The sequence below is a fragment of the Diplotaxodon limnothrissa genome, linkage group LG15, assembly GCF_057381915.1.
Source record: "Diplotaxodon limnothrissa isolate DT_005_m linkage group LG15, D_limnothrissa_male_GT1.1, whole genome shotgun sequence".
Classification (NCBI taxonomy): Eukaryota; Metazoa; Chordata; class Actinopteri; order Cichliformes; family Cichlidae; genus Diplotaxodon; species Diplotaxodon limnothrissa.
The window spans coordinates 22145292-22166293 of record NC_140610.1 but is presented as its reverse complement, the minus strand read 5'-3'; the positions used below and the strand labels follow the sequence as shown (position 1 = coordinate 22166293).

General features: G+C 40.0%; 1 protein-coding gene and 1 pseudogene across 1 annotated transcript; both read left to right on the top strand.

Annotated features, from left to right (window-relative positions):
• The first annotated feature begins 819 nt into the window (after positions 1–819).
• On the top strand, positions 820–4530 carry LOC146617490 (uncharacterized; annotated as a pseudogene).
• Positions 4531–6944: 2414 nt separating this feature from the next.
• LOC146617489 (uncharacterized) lies at positions 6945–10545 on the top strand. The gene is made up of 9 exons (XM_085373035.1): positions 6945–6985; positions 7453–7580; positions 7723–8073; positions 8183–8452; positions 8600–8668; positions 9514–9600; positions 9675–9703; positions 10211–10273; positions 10450–10545. Exons 1-9 carry the CDS (start codon positions 6945–6947, stop codon positions 10543–10545), a joined length of 1134 nt encoding a protein of 377 aa, XP_085229161.1.
• Positions 10546–21002: the final 10457 nt, after the last annotated feature.

Sequence of the window (21002 nt, the reverse complement as noted above, 5' to 3'; positions counted from 1 at the left end):
GACTGAGAACCTTCAGAGACATCAAAGCAGACTGTTTTTAGGAATCTATTGTAGTGAAATATCTGACTGATATTCTTTTTAATTGATGACATTTTGTGTTGTCACAAAAGAAAAAAACATTACCTTTTAATTTTTTAAAAATCGCACCCTGCTTGTGCAGAACACAGTTTCTAAGTGTCACAGTTTAGCTCTGAGCACTTCTATTCATGTATTACCCATTCTATCCACCAGAGGTCCTCAGTCTTTCAGTAGGCCATCCACTTGGCCCACTCACTTGTAAACTACAGGTCTGAGCAGGTGTTTAAAATCATGTATGGATTTATGAACAGCTTTTATTTCTTGTTTTATTAATTGTTAATGAACTAACTTGTAAACAACCTGAACTGTATTTTTGGGACTACAACTGTCTGTTCTGCTGTGCTGTCTGTTTTCTAACATTAGAGGAAAGAGGGGCTGTATTAATGGAAACATTTATCTTGACTAACAATCTTCACAGATTCAGCTTCCTCGGTCAACGTCTTTTCAGGTTATTAAACACATCACTGTCACAAATGCACTGTGAAAACAGACACAATGTGCACTTGGTAAGTCTTATAATTGCTTTGTGCAATAATATCCCTTCATAAAAACAAATTACTTCATGCGTTTCTGAGAAAATGAGAAAGACTGCACCTATGGAATGTAAACATGAAAAGAAAACTGCTAAAGTTGTGAAGAGGATGTGACACCTCAGTAGTGACAGGAAGTACAAACAGTCTTAAATAGTCATCAGTTCAGAAACGTTGACAGTCAAGAAAAGAAATGAGACAGAGAAGCACGATGGATGAATTCATATGGATTAAAATGTTTTTATGTCTGATGCTGGTGATTCAGATTGCAGGTAAGAATTCGGGAAACATTTTAATAGCAGGAAAACACCTTTACAGTAAACTGCTGAGCATGCTCTGTTGTTTGAGGGGAGCTCAGGACGTTAACTTGTGTCTAAATTGGTCTTCAATCCGATTCTAAAAAATGCTGTATTCTATTTTTATTTATTTTTATGTTTCTCCTCCATCATTTCAACAGTATCTGCAACTGAAACCTCGATTTTTATTAAAGTTGGAGATGACGTCACTCTACCTTGTCTAAATGTGATAGAGGACCAGAATAACTGTGATGGTACTACGTGGACCTTTGCTTCAAAAAACACAACAGCAACAGAAGTGATCACCTTTGGAGAGATTGGTAAAAAAGCCCAAATGAAATCAGACAGACTGAGTGTTACAGCAAACTGTTCTCTGCTTATAAAGAAGCTCACAGCTGAGGATGTTGGTTTTTATTACTGTCAGCAGTACAAACTGGGAGAACGTAAACATCTAGTTTCTGAGTTTTTGGTTGATCTGGCTGTCATCACATGTGAGTATTTACCAAACAGTGGTACGCAAAGGTTTGGGCACCCCTGATCATTTTAATGATTTGTCTTTTTAAATCATTGGTTGTTTGGATGAGCAATTTAATTTAAATATATTATATAGCAGATGAACACAATGATATTTGAGAAGTGACATGATGATTATAGGATTTAAAGAAGGTGTGCAATAGTTATTTAAACAAAATTAGGCAGGTGCATATAAGATAAGATAAGATCACCTTTATTAGTCCCACTCGTGGGAAATTTGTTTTGTTACAGCAGAAAGTGGACAGTGCAAAGTTACATAGTAAAAATTAGAAAAACACTGGAATAGCATAAGAGTAAGAATAAGATACTGTACACTGTTAAGTCAAATTGTTGAATGTGTCATTGTGTTTCTTAAATTTGTAAAGTCTTAGTTCAAACTATAGGATCAAGACATTCCTTTGTCCCCCTCCCAAGCCTCTCAAGGTTCTGGGGTGAGGTTGTAGTGTTTTATCACAAGCACATCCCATGTAAAGGTTTGTTTGATGTTTGGTAAGCTTTCTGCCCTTTTTATGGCTTCACTGTGTTGTGTATGGTGAACCAATACAGGAATTGAGCCATGTGTTGGGTGTGGGTGTGTGTGTGTGTGTGGGGGGGTTACCTTTTTATGACCAAGGATGTTGTTAGAAACAGTTGTGATCAGGAGGTCACACAAACGCACCCCCATGACGCACACACACACATTATCACACACATGCTTACACAAACACACACACACACACACACACACACACAGTGCATTGTCTTTGTAACCAAGGGGGGTTGTACGAGGGGAGGTGCTTGTGTACACTATTGTGTATTGTAACTATTTTTCCAATAAAAGGCAGCGAGCGGAGGCTGGAGTCGGGGTCATTTTGTGGTAGGATTCGAAGTGCGTTCCTGAGATACCGATGAGGCCTCCCTTGCGCAAGTAAATCGATCAACCGCTGTTGCCTTGTGTTTTTCCTTCATGGGAATAAGTCCCTAGATCAGCGGGGTCTGAGTTTAGACCCAACATACACAACTGTACACAATAGAATAGAATAAAATATAATACTGTATACAATACAATAAAATAGAATACAAATACTATACTGAGTATGACAACGTTGTCAGAAAAAGAGTATTGCACTTAGTGTTAATGCTATTGCACATGTGTGGATGTGTGTGTTTGGTCAGGTGCAAAGTCTTTGTTGTCTGACAGCAGTGGGGAGGAAACACCTACGAAATCTCTCCGTCCCACACCCTGGGTGCCGCAGCCTGCCACTGAAGGAGCTGCTCAGTGCTGTCAGAGTCTCCTGCATGGGGTGGGAGATGTTGTCCAGCAGGGATGACAGCTTAGCCACCATTCTCCTGTCACTCACCACCTCCACTGGGTCCAGAGGGCATCCTAGAACAGAGCTGGCCCTTCTGATCAGCCTGTTCAGTCTCTTCCTGTCCCTACCAGAGATGCTGCCACCCCAGCAGACCACACTGTAAAAGATGGCTGAGGCCACCACAGAGTCATAGAAGGTCTTCAGGAGTGGGCCCTTCACTCCAAACGACCTGAGTCTCCGCAGTAGGTACAGCCTGCTCTGCCCTTTTCTGTAAAGGGCGTCTGAATTATGAGTCCAGTCCAGTTTATTGTTCAGATAAACACCAAGGTAGCTGTCCACAGCCTCAATGTCCATACCTTGAATGCTTAGTGGTTGCAGGTGAGGATGTTTGTGCCTGTGGAAGTCTACCACCAGCTCCTTGGTTTCACTAGTGTTTATCTGGAGGTAGTTCTGCTGGCACCAGTCCACAAAGTCATGGGTCAGTTCTCTGTATTCCTTGTCATCCCCATCAGTGATGAGGCTGATATAGCAGAGTCATCAGAGAACTGAAAGAAGCACTGGGTGGAGTTGTGGGAGAAGTCTGCCGTGTAGATGGTGAAGAGGAACGGAGCCAGAACTGTTCCCTGTGGGGCCCCCGTACTGCAGACGAGCCTGTCCGACAAACAGCCCTGAGTTCTTACATACTGAGGTCGGTCAGTGAGGTAGTCCAGAATCCATGTAGTGAGGTGATGGTCCACTCCTGTGTTGTCCAGCTTGTCCTTCAGGACTGTGAGAAGAATGGTGTTGAAGGCACTGGAGAAATCAAAGAAAATGATTCTCACAGTGCTCCCAGCAGTCTCCGGGTGAGAGAGGGAACAATGTAGGAGGTGAATGACGGCATCATCCACTCCAATGCCTGGCTGTTAGGCAAACGGAAGTGGATCCAGTGATGAGCTCACCAGGGGCCGAACCTGAGTCAGGGTCTTAAACAGGTGGGATGTCAGAACCACCGGCCTGTAGCTGTTGAGGTACTTGGGACATGAAGTCTTTGGCACTGGTACAACACAGGAGGTTTTCCAGAGCTGTGGGACTCTCCCCAGCCTCAGGCTCAGGTTGAAGATGTGCTCCATCACGCCATGCAGTTGATCTGTGCAGGGCCTGACCACCCTTGAGCTGATTCCATCTGGACCCACTGCCTTCTTGGCTTTAATCCTCCTCAGTTCCCTCCTAACCTGGGTGGTTGAGAGAGACAGACTGGAGCCTTGTGTTGAATGTGTATTGGATGCTATTGTTGGGGATGGGGAGGAGTGAGCAGGGTGAATAGAGGAGGTGTGACCAATGATTTATAAAGAAAAATCATTAAAATTATCAGGGGTGCCCAACCTTTTGCATACCACTGTATTTGGAGCTGAAACTGCATTTTTAGAATAACCTTGCAGTATAACAGTAATTATCATAATAGTGATTAATTTGTCTAATCTGTGCTATCTTTGTCTCACATGTATATGTATTGGAGTCACAGTAACTGAAGATAAGGACACTGATGAAGTGACGTTAAACTGCTCTCTGCTGACATATGAGGACTGTCGCCACACAGTGAAATGGCTGTTAAATGGTTACAATGTAGACAGAACTAACAACCTAACAGAAAGATCACAGACTGACTGCTTCACCACTGTGTGAAATTCTCACAATTCAAACGTCTCAAGGGATAATATAGTGAAGTGTCAAGGAACTCATACTAACACAAGCAAAGTACTCTTTACCATTATCCATCAGGCCTCTGGTGAGGAAGCTGGTGAGATTACAATCAGTTGTTGAACATGAATGGCGGGATACAAAGTTTGGATGCAGATTTCTTTTTCTTTTTTTTCACAACAAATGAAAAAACTGAAAAATGTTTTGATTATGATTTTTCATTTATTTAGTTGGGACAAACAAAACAAAGAATCCAGCCAGAAAAACTGTAAGCAGCACAACATCAGTAACAACCACAGCCGTGAAGGATATTTCAAAAGGTAGTCACTCAAACATTCATCCTTTTGTCATGAATTATCGATTTTTTTTGATTAATAATGTTTTTGTACACTTAATTTAGACATGTCAGATTTGATAAATGACAAACCTAAGAACTACATAAAGAGAAAAGTGGTCTCCATCCACTCATCCCCAACTGGTTGCAGCCATCTGGCTCAAGAGTTGGGAGTTTGCCTTGTAATTGGAAGGTTGCCGGTTCAAACCCCGGCTTGGGCAGTCTCATTTGTTGTGTCCTTGGGCAAGACACTTCACCCGTTGCCTACTGGTGGTGGTCAGAGGGCCCGGTGGCGCCAGTGTCCGGCAGCCTCGCCTCTGTCAGTGCGCCCCAGGGTGGCTGTGGCTATAATGTAGCTTGCCATCACCAGTGTGTGAATGGGTGGATGACCGCTTGTGTAAAGTGCTTTGGGGTCCTTAGGGACTAGTAAAGCGCTATACGAATACAGGCCATTACCACGATCGAAGTTAAGGTTGTATGATTTTTTTAAATGTAATGAATCAGAACAGTAACAAAGTGCAGCCGTTTCCTTTCAGCCCCCAATTGCCAGGTGAGAATATTAATCTTAATAACACAAAATAACACATCTCACATGTTTTTTGTTATGACTGCTCTAAAGGTAACAGGCTTTGTCTTAAATGTACAAGCTCACCCCCCAATTTGTGTATTTGTTTAGGTTTACCAATGCTGCTGAAGGTCATCTCATCGCATTTTGTATGTGAAGAATACAGACTCACAACATCTCTCCTTCTGCCTTTCCTCTTTCTCTCGCTCCTCTGTTTGTGTGTGGGACAGTATGAGAGATTCATCTTCTGCGTCCCTGCTCCATTTGGCTGCCACATATGTCTCAAATCCCTAATCAGAGCCTTTAAACATTTGATCATAAATTCACTCCTCTTCAGATTGTTGTTAGGTTTGTCTTTAGCATCACTCAGTCTCCATCAAAAAAAAAAAAGCTACTTGAGTTCTTTGTTTTTCACTTGATTTTTCCAGTCACTAATTTTAAATGTCCCGGGCCGTCTCCTCCAGACCAAATACTTAGTCTTGGTATCCCTGCCTGCTCTGTTTCTCCATCACTCTCCAAACCCAGATGCAAGACCCAATCCCCTCTAGCTTGCACATACTCCCTGATTCCAGTGCTAAAGCCTGCCTCAGAGTCCACCTCTTTGTTTTACCATAATAATTTTCAATATATAATATTAAAAAAATGAAATGTTGATGTTATTTTTTAAGCCATTTTCTGCAATGACTGAGATTGGAATAACACAACAGCAATCATAGTTCAGTGTTGTAACATCTACCTGTCAAAGTTTGAATCGCTGACAGCTAACCGAAATCATCACTCTGTGTTGTCCGGTTTGTAATGATGTATTTTGTTATGGCTAATGATAATATAACTTGATTTGTAAAAGGTTTTCGATTGTGTTTTTTTACATTTGTGTATATTGTGTGAGACTAGGGTCAGTGGGGGTCTGAAAACAGTAAAACAGTACGCTGGTGTTTTAGCTTCACTGGTGTTAGATTAACTCCTGATGGTGATACAGATGTTGCTTCTCGCTGCCATCAGACCAGGAAATAAACGCTGTGAATATTTCATCTTTAAGTCTACTGCTGCATATTTAGATGTGAAAAATCAGAGATTTTGAATTGGTGATATTCCCACACATTAAACTGCTGCAACAGTGCTAAAGGACATTAAAGGCAACTGCGCCGATGCCTGTTCAGAAATGTCTGGACCCATGGCACATTTGTCTAACCCTCACGAGTTAATCTGGAACACCAGGAGCAGGCTGTTTCTGCTGGCATTTTTAACTCTCACAGCCCACTCAGCTGATAGTGGACAAGATTTTTATAAAAAAGCCACTTGTTTCAAAAAATAAAAAAAAAATACAACAACATAAATGTGTGAAAAATAGTGGACATAAAGACTTGAGTGGGAAAGTTTGGTGGCAAACATGATCACGAAGATGGTCTGTTTTCTCAGAATAAGCAAAGACTAATAGCCTTCACACCTTTAACCTCATTTTCCTTTGTTTGATATTTAAATGAAAAGAGAGGGAAGTTTACTAAATTCATTCAGTAAGTGACCTCACTATGATATCACTATGTGATAATTCATTTTAAAGGTAACAACACAAAACATATTATAAATGAACAACCTACCCATTAATGTTACATCATTCATCCTCTAACTGAGGAAGGCATGTTTTGCAACTTGAGTTTTGCTGACCTTGGAAACCAGAGGTGAGCATCCTGTAGACTACAAAACTATTTTTTCTGTCCCTCTGAGTGTGTGTGTTTGTACATGTGCACGCTCTCCCTCATGTTGGTTGTCTTTGGAAATTCTGTAAAAAGCTTACCTCTCGCACACATTAGTCACTTAAGTAGAAGCACAGATACTTGTGTAAAAAAACAACAACAACTCCACACGGATGAATAATGATTCAACTTCTTTAACTAAGTAAAAGTAAAAAGGTGAATCAGGAGTTTGACACTTCAACTGTTTGTTCCTATGTGATGTTTGTTTTCTAACAAACATCTTAGTTAAAACTCTTGACACATTCAACTTCCTCAGTCATTTTTTTAATATAATGTCAAACACATAACTGTCACCAATGCATTGTAGGGATGCACCTCCTGAGGTCATTTGCTAAAGTTGTGATGAGGAAGTGATATCTGATGAATAACGGGAAATACAAACAGTCTTGAAGAGTCATCAGCTCAGAGACGGTGACAGTCGAGATTGAGAACAAGAAAGAAGTGAGACAGAGAAGCACGATGGATGAGCTCAGATGGAGTAAAATGTTTTTATGTCTGATATCAATCATTCAGATTGCAGGTAAGAATACAGGAAACATTTTAATAGCAGTAAAATTAAATATTACAATCCAAACCTTTATCATAAACCTTTGTCTAAAATGATCTTCACTCTGACTGTGAAAAGTGTTGCATTCTAATCTAGTTTTCATATTTCTTTTCAGAATTCTCAACAGTATCTGCAAATGAAACCACCATTTTTATGAAAGTTGGAGATGACGTCACTCTGCCTTGTATAAATGTGATAGATGAGCAGAATAACTGTGATGGGACTACGTGGACCTTTGCTTCAAGAAACAGAACACTAATAGAAGTGATCAGCTTTGGACAGCTTGGTGAAAAAGCCAAAAATGCATCAGACAGACTGAGTGTTACAGCAAACTGTTCTCTGCTTATAAAGACTCTCACAGTCGAGGATGTTGGTTTTTACTACTGTAAACAATACAGATACCTTCAAAAGCACAGACACAAACGTCTGGTTAGCGAGTCTTTGGTTGATCTCTCTGTACTCACCTGTGAGTATTTTACATTATATTTTCAGGCGGACGATTTTTAGAATAATAATGACAGCAGTAATTAATTTTTCGAATTTGTGGTGTCTTTGTTTCATGTTATCTCCATCAGTGACTGAACATGAGGACAATGATAAGGTGACAATAAATTGCTCTGTGGTGACATATGAAAAGTGTCATCACACAGTGAGGTGCCTGTTTAAAGGTCGAGCTGTGGACAGAGATAACAGTCAAATAGTGACTTTACAGACTGGCTGCTCCACCACTGTCTCTTTACTCAAGTCTCACCATGTTTACTCATCAAGAGATTACCTTTTGGACTGCGAAGTGAATGATGCTCATACAGAAGGGAAGCTGTTTACCTTCAGCCCTCAGCTATCAGGTGAGAAAACAGGAGACAAAATAATCAACTGTTTAAGATGATTGAACCCACCCAAAACATTTATTTGTTTGCTTTTGTATTTATGCAAAAAAAAATTTAAACAACAGATGAAAACATGTTGGTTGTGTCTTTTTCATTTTATTTCAGGTGACAGACAAAGGACAAATAATCCAACCAGAAAAAATCCAGCAGGCTACAGTCAGTCCAATACCCAAGGTATTTATTCAGTAATGTACTTTTTACTTGCATGCATGGGTATACAGTCACATGAAAAAGAACGTTTTCACAGAGCTCGATTCAGTCCTGTGAAAACTGCATAAACCCCATGATTCAATATCTTACAGAGTCAACTTTCGCAGCACTAACTTGAAGTAATAGTCTTTTATGACTATATCAGTCTATCATAATTTCTCCTGGCAGCCCTTCCAAAGAAACTATTCTTGCTCAGTCTTTTTGACTTTTTGATATGACTTTGGTGGAATTAGACCAATGCTGGTAAGGTTGTTGCTGTATGTTAACACCTACCCGAGAGCTTCAGACCTGTAAACTGTCAAAGTTTCTTCTTCTATAGAAATGCCCACTCTTGATGATCAGTTAAGTCCATTTGATTAGTAGCATCTGACTCCAAGTTGCTCTCTTAATTCCTATGGAACGATTAAGGATGTATTTAGTTTGTGCTTAGGACTTTATGCATGATGTATTTATTTTATTTTTGATTTTACATGTTTTAAGTTATGTGTTCAAACTGATTTAAATAAAAGAAATAGCCAAATACCTTCAGAAACAACATGTGTCTGTAAGTAAAATAACACGTCTGAACTAAAATCTCCTTACTGTTTTTCTTCCATACATCTGAAACGCAGTGACTATGATTCACATTGTGCTTTTGTGTGTTTCTGTTTTTGCTATGGTAACAGTGTCACAGTTTAAAATAGAACACAATGTTAGGCATATTTTGTGTGTCATGTAGACTTAGTTTAAGATACATAGAAAGTTTTTTAAATGTTTGAAAAAATATTCACTGAAAATGGTTTTAAGTTTGTTTTTTGGGTTTGTTTCAGCTATCCATTGGTACGTCGTTGCAGCTGTGGGTTTTGTCTTGCTCTTGATAACAGCTGCATCTGTTATCAGATGGAGAAAAACAAAAGGTAAAAACATCAAAAGTTAAAACACATGTGCTTTTAACAGTAAATGTTACAGTTAATTGTTTTTGTCTTTCCAGCAAACAAAACACAGACGGATGAAGATACTGTGAGTTTTTTTTTTTAAAAACCCCAATATATATATATATATATATATATATATATATATATATATATATATATATATATATATATATATATAATTATTTTTTTTTTTTTAAATGGTTGTAGGAAATAAGAATGACAAATAAACACCAAATCAGCTCATCTCTGAGGAGTGTTAACAAGAACTAAACTGTCTTTATAAAGGACAGTTTTCCAACAGATGTAACTGTCTATTTTCCAGGGACTGAGTTTGAACTCTACAGAGACTCAGACTGCTACTTAAAAAAGTCCCAGCATGGGAAATCCCACACCACACCCACAGTACAGTCAGAGCACAGTTAAAACCACTTCTTCTTCTATGTGCTTGTTAAGTGCATGCGACTCAATGAGATCTTATAAAAGATAAGGAAGTTAGACTGAATAACAGTGGGACAGACCATGAGTTGTAAAACCTGAGGTTAGAGGTCAAAACATGTAAACTTTTTGAGATATTTTGCTCTTCGCTGTGTAGGTAGATCATGAAGTTTCCTATGCCACCGTCAGCTACAGAAAGAAAGCCAAGAATAAAGCCCAGGTAACGTGTCTTTCATAGATGCTTATGTTGTATACTGATATATTAATAGGTAATGTGTGCAAGCTGAGATTATAATTCATACTTACCTTTAAAATTTGTTGAGCTCTATCTCTCTTATTTTAACAGAGTGTTAATTTATGTTTATTTATGTATCCGACAATTCTCTTTGTTTTCAGGTTCAGGGTGATGATGAAGGTGATGCAGTGATCTACAGTGTTTTGATGGTTTCTTCATCTCCTGCAGCCACTGTCAACCCCAGTAACCCACAATAAAAAAAGAAAATAGAGAAAATGGCAAAAGGATTTGATCTTTTTTTAAGAAAAATAAAAATGTAAATGGATGTGTGATTAGAGACTTCATGCTGTTGAATGGCAAGCATAAAACTATTATAGCAAATGCTGGGAGTCAATCGAGAATCAAGGCCATCCTTGGGTCATTCCCACTATTCAGTGTCATTTCAAGATAGTAACATTGCAAAAAGTACATTTCTAATTATCCATAATGTTATAATGTGATCTGAAAGAATGCTTGTTAAACTTTTAGAGAAATATACCAGTCAAGCTCAGAATATTAATACATTTTTCCAGGTTTTCCACATGTGGTGCAGGCCAAACATCCCACCTGTTACGGTACAATCTTATCTCTGTTACTGCGTTATTAATGTACAGTCACTTTTCTATTTACATTTCCTAAGAGCTAAAATGTCCCTGTGTTTACTCTGCAAATGTATTTCAGGGGAGTGCTAATAAAAAAGTATTATCAAGAAAAGGCACAATTATTTTGAAGCATGGTGTAATTTCACTTAATTAGATTAGATTAGATTAAAAATGAATTTTAATGAAAACTTGTCCAATTTTGCAATTATTCCATTTGTCAAATTTATTACCTTCAATAACCACACAGATGTTTATCTTATGTTTTTTTAATTACTTAATTTTGAAAAAACAAACACAGGTAACAGGTAGACATCACAGGGTGACTTCACACCCATGAAAGCTTGTACCCGTAAATTTTCAAGAAAGGCTCGTTATTTTTGGTATAAGACATTTGAGGAGAAATTATTTCTTCACTGTCCATCTCCAAACCACAATTTGAACGTATACAGAGATAATCATAATGCACAAAAGACAGTACGATTTGTTGTTGGTGCATTTTTTACGCAGACGACATAGAGATGAGATTAAAGAGAGCAAAAAAAAAAAAAAATGATATGAAACATTTGTGCTGCAAAAATGTTAGTTTGTGCCGCTGTCATTTTAAAGGTAATAATAAAAATATGCTTCTAGAGGCCATCAGAGGTCACTCTGGATCACCAAAGTCCAACAGTTTTGCTGCCTCTGATTCTCTCCACACATGGGCTGCAGTCTGCCTTCACAAAGTTCTTTTGTTATGTATGCCCACAGATTTCCGAACATGGCTATCTTAGGAAAACCAGTGTGCATGGATTCATCCATATTTGCCATCACACACTTCAGCACCATTGGCAGTGAATTTCAGGTTCTGGTTCAGGCCACAACACGTTTTACAAAAGCCTCTGATTTTTATGAAACAAGATAATGTTGTGGGATTTACGTTGGCTCGTTTAGAAATGTGCATGTACTTTTAACCTGTTTCCAGATTCCCTGGTTTACTACATGAGTCCATCTACCTGGCTTCAAAATGGTGTAGTCCCTTTTTTGTGAAAAAAATCTTTTTGTATGTGACTTGATCTGGAACCATATGTATCCACTGTTCAAATGGGAGCTCAACATTGAAAGTGTTGCAGTCTTTGTTTTGAAAAGGAGAACTACTTGGTTCAAAAGCACTGACATTGGCACTGCTGCTGTGTCATCTTTTCACCAAGTTGTTTGCACAGATTTCCCCATATGTCATCACTTTAAGATAAGATAAGATAAGATAAGATAAGATAAGATACCTTTATTAGTCCCATGAGTGGGAGATTTCATGTTAAGGCTGCCGACCAATTGCACGCAATGGCGGCGCCATCATACCCTCCGACCATACATACATTGCACGAAAACATCACATGGGGAAGACAGGTCAGAGAGGTATAACAATGGAAAATGCACAACACGAGGAAAGATAAGGAGAAAAAAATAACTCCCCCAGACTAAGATCCAACAGGAAGATCAGTTTGAGAACAGAAAAAAACCCCTACTCTGCACATAGCAAATGAAAAAACTCTTAATACACCAAAGAAACACAGGGATGGGTAAAGGGTGAGAGACAGCCAGTGTAGGCAGTGCATCCGGGCCTGCAGCCTGTGCACTGGTGTCCTTGATCCACCATCTGCATCGGAAGGGAATAAGCGTCGAAGCGTCTGTCTGTGTGTATGTGTCCAGAGTTCAGCTGAGACAGTGTCCTTCACCCTGCCAGGCGAAGTAAACAGTCTTCCAGCCAACCCGGCCTTGCGTAGGATAGGAAGAACAGTCAAAGCACAGTCTGTTATCAGGGTGTTTTTGTTCAGCTCCAGCCTTGATACCACAGCTGGCACTGAAGTGGTAGCTGCATGAAGTGATGATGGTTTTTTACTTTAGTGCGAACAACTCATGTGAATTTCAAAGCTGTTCGAACAGTGCGACACTGGTCTCTCAATCTTCCGTTGGAGAGCCGCGAGCTTCTCCATGATGTTATCAAACTTACACTCCGTGATGTTGTCATTCTTGTGCTCAAAGAGCCGATTCTGAGAACTCACGACCCCAGTGAGCTTCTCCAAGATGTAATCCAATTTGCGCTCAGAGGTGTTATTCTGAGTGTTCACGGCAGCCGCAAGTTTCTCCAAGATCTTATCCGTGCTGCACTTAATGAGCCCATTTTAAGAACTCATGCCTCGTCCCATCGTTTCAATTCCAGCGGGCAGCCTTGTGGGGGTTTGAATAGCCGGTTCCGCTTTCTTAATTCTTCGATAAGCCAGGGCCAAGCCAGCTCCAATCAGCCAGAACCCTGTTATCATGGTTCCGAATAGATAGATATCTTCAGTAGGGATGGGTACTGCTATCCGACTCCATTATGGCACGCACTTTGAATTCTAGCCAATCATTTTACCTTTCCAAGGATAGTAGGCGGGCCCAGGTACGTACGTTCTTTTAGAGCAGAGCTACAGATTAAAAAGGCCCAAGGCGAAGCGGTCAAAAGTCTGGCTGTACTTCACAGCAAAAGATGCAAACTCAGCAGCCTGCAACAAGTGCTTTAAGGTGATACTGTGCAAAAGAGTTAACACCTCGAATCTGATGAAACACCTGGCCACGCATAGCGGGGGGTTTTTTAAAGCCAAGAAATGCACCGTATTTGATAGCTTGCTGCAAGAGCCCACACCGAGCACATCTACTGCGGGTGTGGTGCCTGTTATCGACCCGGAGTTAGCAACATCCCCCAAGAACCCGAAGAGCTTGAGTTCTGGCCCCTATGCCAGTGTAGCAGAAATGATGATGGATGATGATGGCAGCAGCAGCAGCTGTTCTTCTCTGGGTGAGTCGCTTAATGTTGTTCGTGTGTAATTTACGTTGAGTAGGCTAACCACGTTATTACATTAATGCAGATTAGGTGAACTAGCAAACACCGTCGTAGTTACATGCGGCTGTCTTCTTGTTTGATGGCAGATACTCCCTTCACCCTGACCAAAAAGGCTAAAATGACCAAAGAAAAAGTGGGAAACAGCTAAACATGAGATGTTTTTGGACAAAGTTTGTGTTTTTTCCATTGATTAAGCACTGCTTCCAGCCAAGAGTGATACCATATATCCCCTATAGCTGCAGAAAAGGCTAACATTGTTATCTTTTTGCAAAAAAACAGCTAAACATGAGAGGTTTTTGGACAAAGTGTCTGTTCTGATGACTTTTCTGATGACTCTGCGGTGGTTGGATGCATCAGCAGGGATGATGAGACAGAGTACCGGGCTGTGGTCGACTCTTTTGTCACGTGGTGTGAGCAGAATCATCTGCAGCTCAACGTGGCAAAGACCAAGGAACTGATCGTGGACTTCAGGAAGACCAGGAAACACTTGACCCCTGTTTCAATCCAGGGGGTCAGTGTTGACATTGTGGAGGACTATAAATACCTTGGAGTACACATTGACAATAAACTGGACTGGGCTAAAAACACCACAGCACTTTACAGGAAGGGCCAGAGTCGTCTCTATTTTTTGAGGCGACTGAGGTCCTTCAACATCTGCCAGAAAATGCTGAGGATTTTCTATGAGTCTGTGGTGGCCAGTGCGATCCTCTATGCTGTTGCATGCTGGGGGAGCAGGCTGAGGGTCGCAGATGCCAACAGACTTAATAAACTGATCCGTAAGGCCAGCAATGTTGTGGGGATGGAGCTGGACTCCCTCAAGGTGGTGTCGGAGAGGCGGATGCTGTCCAAGATAAAGACAATGTTGGATAACACCTCCCACCCACTCCATGACATGTTGGTCAGTCACAGGAGCTCGTTCAGTGAGAGACTGAGATTACCGAAAAGCACCACTGAACGACACAGGAAATCATTCCTGCCTGTGGCCATCTCCCTGTACAATGCATCCACTTAACACACTGTTTGCTGCTACAACTACACATGTTTCTTTTCCAAATATTTATTTATAAGTGACTTATGTATGTATGTATGTATATATATGTATATATTGTACTATTCTTAGTTAGCGTATTGTCTGTCTTGTCTTAATGTTGGTTTAAAATGGAGCACTGTAACAAAAAATAATTTCCCCCAGGGATCAATAAAGTATTCTGATTCTGATTCTGATTCTGATTCTCCATTCTTTAAGCACCGGTTCGAGCACCGTTTAAGCACCGGCACTGTTTCAAAAGTACCAGTTTGGTAGTAAAACCTAAACGATACCCATCCCTAATCTTCAGCATCTTCGATCGACAGCCCCGCCAGGCACAAGACCCTCCAATTCTGCCACCCGTCCATATCCGGCAGGGAAAGTACCTCCAGGACACTCAGGCTCACCCGAGCCCATACTTCTCGTTGAGAAAAGGGTGTCAATTGCATTCAGGGACAAGTTGATCAAATCCGTAATTCCTCTTTTAGGTTTTAGAGAACGACCGTGAGAGAGTGTTCCAGGGAAAAGTAATACATTGCTTAGATGAAGGGAAGTTGTTTTTTTTTCTTTGCAGTAATCTTTCCAATAATAATACATATGCACTAACCTCATGCTTGCGGTTAACAAAAGCCTAAAGACACAAAACCAAGTTAAGTTTTTTTACCTGAAGTTTACATTTTTTTTAAGGTTGGCATTTATTTTGTTTCTTTTTAATAATTATATTGATTCTATTGATTGTTTGCCAAGCACTGAGGTCTCTGCTTAGACTGTGCTACTGGGATCACTGATTTAAAAATGAGGCAAAAGCACCAAAGTTGTGCTCAAAAACAGTACAGTGAGCTACAACCTGTTGCTTTAATAACTCTAACACACTTATTGTTTTTTAAATACATACGTATTCAGTTTTCTAAACCTAATTATATTAAAAAAAAATTCAAAAACATCACCTTAACACCCAAATATACGTAATTCAAAACTTACTTTATTTATTACCCATTTGGCTGGTAACATGGACCCAGTCTGATGAATAGTTACTGAATATTACTGCTGGAGTCTCAGCCATTGACTGTATGTAAGCTATATAATAATAATAATAATAATAATAATAATAATAATAATACTAATGGATTGCATTTATTGGGGCCCTCAAAGCACTTTACAATGCCACTATTCATTCACTCTCACATTCACACACTGGTGGAGGCAGCTACAGTTGTAGCCACAGCTGCCCTGGGGCAGACTGACAGAAGCGAGGCTGCCATATCGCGCCATCGGCCAGCCGGGGCTCGAACTGGCAACCTTCCGGTTACAAGACGAACTGCCAACTCTTTGAGATACAGTCTTTTCTTTAAAGGCTGAAGTCAAAGCAAATCATTGTAAAAACAAGACAAGTCAATAAAAAATAACCAATAAATATAATACTAAACTACATCTAGCCAGGTGGAAGGTCGATATTATGGGACTTGCCACTGGACGGCGCTGTTTCTTTTGGGGTACCTCTGAGAGCGCAGGGGATCATGGGGATGCTAGCTTGCATTGGTTTTATGTGGGTGTGCAATGCCTTTTTTTGCTGCATGATCTGTTTTAAATGCAAAGTGTGCAACAGTTTAGGCACCAGGAGTTGCTGCAACCAACTTCGCCGTTCATCTCAGAGGGATCTATATTCCGTTTTCTGCTGGATTAATGCACTGTATGTATTTGAGTTCACACTTGTTCACACTTGGAAAATGTACCTTGTTAACTGTTTAATCTTAGCAGGAGAAGCCACTAAGGTTATTTTTGCACTGCTAAGTTTGTTTTATTTCTGTATGGGTTTATATCAGACACAAAATGAGGCTAGACGTCCTTGAGTTCCAGATGCTGATAAAGTTGGGGAAATAACCTGCAGTAGCAGTGGGTTACTAGTGCACAAAGCTGTTACTGGATAAGAACTGTCTGTAACAATTTTATTTCTTTATTTTCACCTTTTTTATTTTCTTCTGAGCGCTTACTTTATCGTTCAGATTAAAAGAACCCCAAAGATAATCTGTGTTCTCGGCTGGTTAATTTAGCCAGGCTACATACAATAGAGAGAAAATCCAGTAAATATAATTATATTATGTAAAAAATATACAAATATTTACATATAAAATAAATATAATACTGTTTCAAAATAAAAGCCTTTTGAATATCTGAGCTGTTTACCTCTAATTTAAAAAGACATTACAAGGGTACTAGTTTCATTTTAATCTCAACATAATCTAAATTGACACTAAATCAGTTTAAATATTACAGCTGAAGGTGATTTTAATAAATGTACTGCTGCTTGACTTTGTTTTACTACTGCAGTATAATTTATCATGTACAAAAGCTTCAAATGTTGTTTCTCTGACTTAATGTTCTGATGACGTTTGTGTTACTTTGCAGGAAATAGTCAGGACCCAGATGAACTTGTGCTGGAATTCAGTGTGGGTGAGTAATATGAGCATTTATGAAGGCTGTCCATGACCCGTAATTAAATTTAGTGTCATTAGTGCCACTCATTGCAAGTGACAGTGCACATACTTTCAGCATGGAGTCTGCTCTTATGGTAGCAAAATAAATTCAGAAAATCTCCATCAAAAAGCAGCTCAGCAGCAGAAATATATATGGTCAGCTGGTTGTGAGTTAATGAGCATGTGAAATCAGTGTGAACATTTTGAAACAACAACTCTCCAACCTCGTAATTGTAAGACTGCCTGTGCAGCCACAGGAGCCTTCAGAGAGTCTTTGGCTGTATCCCAATTCAGGGTCTGCAGCCTTAAAGACCACATTCTAAGGCCGATTACGTCACAGCGACGCAACAAAGGCTGTCCCAATTCAAAGGCTGCTCGAAATGTGGCCCTCAAATGCATCCTTCATTTCCCTGAATTTTAAGCATGGGTCTGTGTAGCCTTCATGGCCCAACATATCCCAGACTTCATAGCACGGCGGTGGGTGTGGATAATTTTGCCGAAAGAAACGGCAGACGGCTAAAGAGGGGCGGCCGAAGAGTAAACTCTTAAAAGTAAGTACTGAATATTATGTCACTTATTTATGTGCAAATGTTTTTATAACAAAGTTATGTGACATTAGCAATGTTTGTACTAACTTGGTTTTAAAGCCTTTACTTCAAAATATACGCCGTTCAATAGTCGACCTTAATCTTACAGAGAATGTGATGATTTTGTGGATAATTAAAGTCAGTCATATATCCACAAACACAACAAGCTGAAAGTCAGTGATGCTGCTCGGTTTGCAGTCCTGAATATCACAGCACAAGCAGGATTCACTGCACTGTTAATGTGAGCTATGTTATATTGCTGCCTCTGTTCGGTGATGTCGAGCCAAACGCACTTTAACGTGTGTTTGAACGAGCTGACGGTTCACTCGTTAAACTGAAAGAAAGATGCTTTAATCACAGGAGTCACACATGTGTCCACTGTACCATCTGGGAACTCTTCTTGTTTAGCACTCGTAATAACACAAACACTAAATCCTCCTTCTCTTGTGCTGTTTTGTAGCAGTGTATACACCTGAGACTGTCACCTGTCTGTCTGTCCTGCACTCTCTCTCTGTTTCTTTCTCTCTGATTGTGGAATAAAAGTATGAACATGTATTTATAAGTTACACTTGTGTTTGAATCCTGCAGCTTATCACACATTTGATTTCCATGTGTGACAACTGCAAGTGTCCAGAGTGAGGACAGACTGAGGGACCCACTGCTGCACATCATCTGTGAGGCTTTGCACCCCTGATGATCCACCAGGACAAACTCAGCAGTGTGTGAGGAAGAGGAGGAGGAAGAGCCAGCAGCAGCTGACAGATGGAGAGAATAGACAGACTGTTCCCTGTTTGTGAAGGACTGCTAGGAAAGTTTAACATAACTAATTGTCTGTCCTGAATCAGTCTTATTAGGTAATGTTCAAATAATTTTATCATTCCAGTGTTTTCAGTGTGGGAGAAAGTACTCAGGGCCTTCAAGTTAAACACTATGAAAGGCAGCAACAAGTTTAATGTTCAGAAACCTGAAGTATGTATCAGCAGCAGAATGGAACTAAAAATAAATGTTTGTTTCAGTTCTATGAAGCTTTGAGTATTTTGGATCAGTAGCACTGCTGTGTTTGTTGCATCATATTGCTGTAATTGTTTATATGCTTTATATATTCTGAGGTAAGTTGATCTATAGTGTTACATCATATTCTATAAGGATGTTATGTGTTGGTTTACTTTCTGCCCAGTTTGACCCATTTAGCAGAAGCCAGCCTGTTTAAGGCTCTGATATCTATTCTGTATGACTTAAAGCAGTTATGACATGGTCTGATTTTCTCACCCAATAAAGGAATATTTCATATATCAGTCTACTCTTCATTTTTATCAGAAACAGTTATCTCAGCTTGTACATTTTCACTTTACACATATTTGTAAGCACTTTTGATCATCATGTGACCTGATATGTTTGGGATGGATGGGCTGTGAATTATATAGTGAATTGTCTTATTTTGTCACTCTGTGCAGGCTTTCTACTTACAGGGTGGTGGGTCTCAGAGGACAATTGCTACCCCTGTTGAAGTGAACAACGTGTGGAGTGCAACTGGCTTTGTGGCATAGCTGGCTCTGGCCTTGGACTGTGTGTTTTTACTTTGTACCTAAACGGGACACTGGACTTTTTAAAATATTATTCATTGTTTATAGGCACGGTGGTCAGCACTGTTGCCGCACAGCAAGAAGGTCTTGAGTTCAATTCCAACATCAGGCCGGGGCCTTTCTGTGTGGAGTTTGCATGTTCTCCCCGTGTTTGCGTGGGTTCTCTCCGGGTACTCCGGCTTCCTCCCACCGTCCAAAGACATGCAGCTTGTGGGGATAGGTTAATTGGATAATCCAAATTGCCACTAGGTGTGAATGTGTGAATGAAAGTGAGTGTGAATGGTTGTCTGTCCCTGTGTGTTGGCCCTGCGACAGACTGGCGACCTGTCCAGGGTGTACCCCGCCTCTCGCCCTATGACAGCTGGGATAGGCTCCAGCGCCCCCCGCGACCCTGGAAAGGATAAGCGGAAGCGAATGGATGGGATGGATTCATTGTTTATAAATTAAATTTTAGAATTTAGAAATTGACTGTCATCATGGCAGCACCCCCTAGTGGCCTTGAAGCAAACAGTCTCCTAACTAAGCCATGGCATCTCCGGTCTCTCCTACTTTTGTATGCTCTGCTGGAGGAGCAGCATTGGATCTAGTGATACTGAGTAAGCTGATTAGGACAGGCCTGGAGAAATGTGGTTTGCATGAAGTATCAGAGGAAAAAAACAACCTTGTACAGCTCATACTTTTTATTAACAAAAATAATAATACACAAATAATAAATACTTGATTTTTACTTTAATCAGATTTGACTGGTATTTTTAAACATTCATTTCTTTGTTCCTTCAACTATTGTATTTAAGCTTATGACTCGCTCACAGTATGTTTATATAACTGTCTAAATAAACGGTGAGGATGTGGCCGCAGTGGCTGAGAAGCAAGAAATTTGCTTTTTTTTCCATTGTGAAGCATAAATAAACATACCACGAAACCCTGCACAAGGAGCCATATTTGTTTTTTGTGTGTGCATAAGATGAAGCTTTAGTATTATTACACATATGATAATGATGTTAGCATGCAACACACAAACTCAAGTGGTGTTGCCAAGATAGTTGCTGACTGGCAAGAAACTTCTAGAAGAAATCTGGTGACAGTCCAAAGCACAAATGAACATGTTTAATACTCGTGCAAGACCCTGTGGGAAGGTGCTGTATTTTGTGTGAATCAGGAAAAGTGCACGATGATGACGAGAACTTACAGAATTTTAAAAATATAACGGAATTAAAAGATAGCAGGGAGTTAGGTCGCTACTTTCCATCTAAATATAATATACAATGTTCTGACTGAGGGATTTCTGAAACAAATTAAAACGTACAGTGCTGCTATGACTTCTGAAATAAATGAAAACAGGAAATGAAACAGCAGTGACATTTGTAGGGTTACTGAAGTTTGGCTAGCTGGTATATAATGATGTGCTACGTGATTGCTAGCGACACAGCTCTGTTAGCATAACATAAACAGTGAAGCTGGAGGATGGGTGCTAGCTTTTTTCTACTCTGTAAAAGTTAACGTGAGGGTTTGCGATGGTTAGGGACAAATGCAACAACAGCGCAA